Below are 6431 nucleotides of genomic sequence, written 5' to 3' on the forward strand. Positions count from 1 at the left end.
TAGAAGTCCTTAATATATATAAAATTCACACAATACTTTTGATATTCCTTCAACATCTGATATTTATAAACAACTAAAGAAGAACAACCACCATTGTCAAATAAACCGAGGCACTTTCCAGGGTGACTCTATAAGCCCACAATGGCTTTGACTAGCTGTAAACCCACTTTCCATCAGATGAAATTAGGGTACCAAATCAGAAACAACCAAATGAATTACACCTTGACTCACCTTGTATACATGGATGAATAGAAACCATGTACTCTTTCATCCATAATGCGAAAGCTATTAATTCAAATAGTAGAACTACTTTCAGAATGCATAAATATAAACTTTGGACTAGGTAAGTGCAGAATATTAAACATAAAGAAAGCGCACTAGAGCTAACTGAATACAAAACAGAGCAGCAGGATACAATACAACTGATGGAAAATTATGAAATATATCAGTATCTGGGATATCAACAAGCCAAGAAAATAGATCATAGTAAAATAAAGGGAAGTCTTTCAAAAGAATTTACTTCTAGACTTAAGAAAATCTATCAAACAGAGCTGAATAGTAAAAATATAATAAAGGCAATAAACTCTTTAGCTACAGCCATATTAACGTACTGTTTTGGCATAAAATATTGGTATGAAACTGATCCGGAAAATTTACAAAGAAAAATAAGAACCGTAATGAGAAAATTTAGAAAACACCATGCACAGTTGAACGCACTTAGACAAGCACTCCCTAGGAGCGAATGAGAATGAGGAATAACAGACGTAATGAATTTACGCAACAGTTGGATAAAACTTCTAACGATATAGTTTCATCAGTGAAAACAGGATTCAGTATTCCATGTGACCATGTGTAATTCAGGTAAGAAGTACACACAATTAAACTTAACAACGCAGAAAAATGAAGACATTATCACTATTGAAGAAAAAGTTAACCAATGGAAGAGCGTGACCCTCCATGGAAGACCCTCTCACATTCTGAGCAGAGTAGATATTGACAAGGAATCATTGAATGCCTGGCTCAGAGCTGGAGACAGAAACAGAAGGATTCTTGTGACAAAACAAGACCAGATGGTTAACACAAAAAAGTTATCAAAAATACCTAATTAAAAAAACAAATTCAAGACAATAAAAGCAGAAAATGCCAAGAGAAAACAAAAACAATTCAATATGTTACAGGACCCTGTAGCTGTTTAACTCAATCTGATTACTCATACAGGCGCAATCAAGTGGGAATTATCATTCACCAAAATCAAAAGTTCAAAGGTTCAAAGGTTCATTTTATTATCAAAGTATATAACTCTGAAATTCTTCATTTTTCTGGGTAGCCATGAAACAAAGAAAGAAAAGAAAGGCAGCAGGATCATCAGCCCTCCAATCCCACCTCCCTGCAATAAAATGAAGAAAAACAAAACAAGCACATCATCACCCTCAAAATCCCTCCTCCTGCGCAAACACTGAGCTAAACGAATCGTGCACATTGACCCCCAAATCAGTCCTCCCGCACAAAAAAACTAAAACTCGCTTTAATATACAAACTCGTAAAAGACACCACACCTTAGTATAAATCAAGCTTTATTCAATTTTAGAGTCAGAGTCCTACAAAGTATATTTGGCTTGATTTGTTATTATTGATCAGACAATCCGTTTTAATCATCTGGATATAATAATACAAGATAAACAAACTAGAACAACTTACTTAGCAGATATTGCCCTTCCAAATACTGATAACATACAGAGCTCAACAAGTGAAGAACACCAGAAACATGCTGAATTAAAAAAGGAAATTGAATGTCTGTGGATCATGAACAAGTTATACATTGTCCCATTAGTAATATCTACAATTGGTATCATCCCAAAGCCACTACAGAATTGCATTAAACAATTTGGGCAGATACTTCTGAAATTCACAATACCAAACGGCACTAGAATAGTCTAAAAATTTCCAAGCAATTGAGAAATGAGCGTGCTTGCCTCTGTCTGAATCTCAGGCTTTACCAGCTTGAGCTGAGTGAAAAGGTAGTATTTAGTAAATAAGCAATAAATTTTGAGAATATGAGATAATGAGACCTTGAAGTGAGTCCATGGGTTGTGAGAATAGTTCGGTGATGAGACAAGTGCAATTGAGTGAAGTCATGTCTTCTTGTTCAAGACACTGATACTTGAGGATTAGTAACTATTCCTAAAGCTGGTGGTGTGAATCCTGAGTCTCCAGTACCTTCTTTATGATAGCAGCAGTGAGAAGAGAGTAAGACTTGGGTGGTGGGGGTCCCAGATGATGGATGCTGCTTTCCTGCAACATCGCTGCTTGTAGATGTGCTGGGGAGGCCATATCCACTACTTTTTGTAGTATTTCCCTTGAAGAGCATTGGTGTTTCCATACCAAGCTGTGATACAGCTAGTCAAGATACCCTCCACCACACATCCATAGAAATTTGTCGAAGTTTTGGATGTCAACCTGAATCTTCGCAATCGAGTAGTGCAGGGGGCTAGGCACAGACTTGTGGTGGACCTGTGCTGATGGAGATTGTGGAGGAGAATTTTTTTGTCAATCCAAACAGATTGGGGTCAGCTGCTTTCCTGTGACAATGCTCCATGTAGATGCGCTTAATGGTGGGGAGAGCTTTATCTGTGATGGAGTGGGCCTTATCCAGTACTCTTTGTAGTATTTTCCCTTCGAGTGAGGAGATCAAGGATTCAATTACACGAGGATGAATTGAGGTCAATGTCTTGAAGCTTATTGATTAGTTTTGAGGGGATGATACAATTGAATGATGAGCTGTGGTCAATAAAGAGCATCCTGTTGTCCAGATCTTTGCTCTCCAGATGTTCCAGGATGGAGTGAAGTGCCAATGGATTGGAGCCTGCTGTGGAACTGTTGGAGCGGATCCAAGTTACTTCTCCGGCAGGGGTTGATGTATTTCATAACCAACCTTTCAAAACATTTCATCACTGTTGATGTAAGTGCTACTGGATAATGGTTATTGAGACAGGTTACCATGTTCTCCTCAAACACCATCATAATTGTCATCTGCTTGAAGCAGATGGGTACTTCAGACAGTGGTTAAATACCTCAGTGAACACTCTAGCCAGTCCATCAGCACTAGTTTTTAGTATTTGGCCAGGAGCCCCATTTGGGCTAGATGATTGCTGTGTGTTCACCCTCCTGAAGGATGCTCTCACGTTAGCCTCAGAGACTGAAATCACAGGGTCGCTGGGACATGAGGCACTTTGTGTTGGTTGTTTCGTATTTTGATGGCCAAGGTGAGCTTGATTTCATTTAGTAGGAAGTGATAGTATTCTAGCTCTGCCACAACTGTTGAGCATCCTTCACTGATTCAAGTCACTTCGCTCATGAGATGGCTTTCTGGAGATTGTACTTGGACCTCTTGTGACTTTCTTGGTCACCAGAAAAGAATAGCACTGATTTGGCCCTCAGCAGTTTGCCGATCTCATGAGTCATTCAGTGGTTCTATTTGGGGAAATGAATGATTTTGTAGGGACATACTCGTTTAAGACTATTTTTATACACCATCAGCTTATCAGAGGGAATTATTGATTGATCGACTTTTTTCACATCAGAAAAATGAACTAAAAAGAATGGGATATCACAAATGTGGTGACGAAATCTGGAATGTGGAGGTAATTGAAATGTTAAGTGTGTGTGTATAGTTCTCCAATGACAGGAGAGTGGAAGGCTTTGACCGTTCAACGTGTTCAACGAGAGAAGTGATGCAAGTGGCAGAAACTACAAGGAACCACTGTGAAAGACAATATTTACTCTCACTTGGAGGATCAAGGGGGTTATGAAGGGAGAGGCAGCAAATATTATTGAAAGCAAATCACGTTTGACTCATCTGGCTGAATTCGCTCATGAAAGAATAGAGGAGGCTGATCAGTGTTGTGTAGCAGAAATTGTACAGATGGATTTTCTAAAAACGTTTGTCAGTTTAATAAGGTATCTCCTCAATTCAGGCAGTTTGGGAAAGTGATTCAGAATGTTACATTCACCTTTGTGAATGGACCTGGGTGATACGTAGCTGTGAATGTTCCTGAACTGTTTGGTTTAAACAACAATTGAAATGATAAGAAAGCACAACTGAAAGAATCCACGATGCAACAAGCGTCTTTCTGTTGCTTTTTCAACAATAAATGAAAAAAAATTTTTGTTGCATTTTGCTGATGTTTAATGTTGTGTCATCAGAACAACAAGAAACTGCCTAGTGAGGCCTTTCTACACTGCATATAAATACCAACTTGTGTTAGGCAGTGAAACATTCAGCTGGTTACCAGACTCACAGTGTTCAAAATGGGAAAGGTAAGGGCTACTCAGTAAATGAACTAAATGAGAATTCTTCATGAACACCTGAGCAACTAATAACACAGATATGTTTCTTCCCACAGATCATCTTCTACGAGGACAGGAACTTCCAGGGTCGGCACTATGAGTGCAGCTCTGACTGTGCCGACCTCTCCCCTTACTTCAGCCGCTGTAACTCCATCCGTGTTGACAGTGACTGGTGGGTGTTGTACGAGAGACCCAACTACATGGGATACCAGTATGTCCTGAGCAGGGGAGAGTATCCTGACTACCAGCGCTGGATGGGATTTAATGACTGTGTCAAGTCCTGTCGCAGTTACCCACCTGTAAGTTTCAATTTTTTTTCAGGGCATTTGACTTTTTTCAGTATGCCTCTGAAAATGGGGAATTGGCCTATCAAGTGAGTAATGCACGAGTTTATTCAAATGCTCGGGCGTTTTAAGATGAATTGAGTTTCTTGAGGAACATTGAGGTGGATAAGTCCCCAGGGCCTGATGGAATATATCCCTGGTTATTGAGAGAGCCAAAAGATGGGATAGCTGGAACCATGACCAACACCTTCACATCTTTTCTATCCATCTGGAATATTGCATACGGTTTTGGTCACAATGTTATAGGAATGATGTCGAGAGTTTGGAGAGGATGCAGAAGAAGCTTATCAGGATGCTGCCTGGTTTAGATGGAATGTGCTATAACGATATAATGGAAGGATGGACTAACTGGAGTTGTCTTCTCTGGAGTGGCGGCGGTCGAGGGGAGATCTGATAGCTGTTTATAAAAGTATGAGAGGCATAGCTATAGTAGATGGACAGTATCCTTTTCCCAGGTTTAAAATATCTCATACCAGATGACAAACATATAAGATGAGAGGGTGTGAGTTCAAAGGAGATGTGAGGAGCAAGATTTTAACACAGAGAGAGGAGGGGGCTGGAATGCGCTGCCCGGAGTGATGTTAGAAGCAGATACATTAGGGACTTTTAAGAGGTATTTGGATAGGCATATGAATGTGAGGGAAGTAGAATGATATGCATATTGTTTAATCAGGAAAGATTAGTTTAGTCGTCCATTTAACCCAAGTGACCAAATAAATTTAAATTTAATAATTTAATTGGTTCAGCATAACATTGTGGGCCAGAAGGCCTGTTCCTGTGCTCTACTGTTCTATATTCCTTGTTCTAAATGCAGAATTTCTCATATTTTCTATGTGTGTTTTCCTTCAGCATTTGTTTGTACAAGCAGCAATGCCAGCTGAAGGCATCGTTGAGGCAGATATTTGGTGAAATGATCAAATTGCATCCAATTTTTTCCCATTGAAGTCAATGTCCAGTTTATGAAAATGTGTTCAGATGTTGTATACAGTGAGTGAATGATCGGCAAAATGTCATGACTAAAAGTGCATTTATTTCCCTATTCCAGTACCGAGGGAACACCTACAGGATGAGGATTTATGAGAGGCCTGACTTTGCAGGGCAGATGATGGAATTCATGGATGACTGTCCCTCTGTCTACGATCGTTTCCGTTACCGTGACATCCACTCCGGTCAGGTGATGGATGGTTACTGGATCTTCTATGAACATCCCAACTACAGAGGCCGACAGTACTTCCTGAGACCCGGGGAATACAGGAGATACAGTGACTGGGGTGGCTACAACTCAATGATCGGGTCCTTCAGGCGCATGAGGGACTTCTAAAAGTTGCTCTTGAAAATCTGATTTTATCTTGTTGAAATGTTTATGGGGGTAATAAAATACCTTTGATGACATTATCAGCTCATTTGATTCATTTACCCTGATTCCACTGGAAATTCTAAATGAACAGAAATCATAATCTGAGAACCTGGTATAGTGGGCGTGGTACTGACATAGATTGTAAATTGGTTGGCAGACAGGAAACAAAGAGTAGGGATTAACGGGTCCCTTTCAGAATGGCAGGCAGTGACTAGTGGGGTACCGCAAGGCTCGGTGCTGGGACCGCAGCTATTGACAATATACATCAATGATTTAGATGAAGGGATTAAAAGTAGCATTAGCAAATTTGCAGATGACACAAAGCTGGGTGGCATTGTGAAATGTGCGGAGGATGTTGAGATAATGCAGGATGACTTGGACAG

General features: G+C 39.9%; 1 protein-coding gene across 2 annotated transcripts; it reads left to right on the forward strand.

Annotated features, from left to right (window-relative positions):
• Positions 1–4308: 4308 nt before the first annotated feature.
• Positions 4309–6012, forward strand: LOC134348452 (gamma-crystallin S-1-like). Of its 2 annotated transcripts, none has more exons than XM_063051866.1 (3): positions 4309–4317; positions 4404–4650; positions 5744–6012. In XM_063051866.1, the coding sequence occupies exons 1-3, from the start codon at positions 4309–4311 to the stop codon at positions 6010–6012; spliced, it is 525 nt and encodes a 174-aa protein (XP_062907936.1). The 2 variants fall into 2 exon arrangements, with proteins under 2 accessions (XP_062907936.1, XP_062907935.1); XM_063051865.1 differs by having other exon boundaries at positions 4404–4646; positions 5737–6012.
• The last annotated feature ends 419 nt before the right edge of the window (positions 6013–6431 follow it).

Source organism: Mobula hypostoma, chromosome 6, assembly GCF_963921235.1.
Source record: "Mobula hypostoma chromosome 6, sMobHyp1.1, whole genome shotgun sequence".
Classification (NCBI taxonomy): Eukaryota; Metazoa; Chordata; class Chondrichthyes; order Myliobatiformes; family Myliobatidae; genus Mobula; species Mobula hypostoma.

What these genes read in the sequence shown, in the direction of transcription:
- LOC134348452 (XM_063051865.1), top strand. An exon ending in CCTGTCGCAGTTACCCACCT is followed by an intron (nt 4,647 to 5,736) that starts GTAAGTTTCAAT and finishes TCCCTATTCCAG; the next exon opens with TACCGAGGGAACACCTACAG.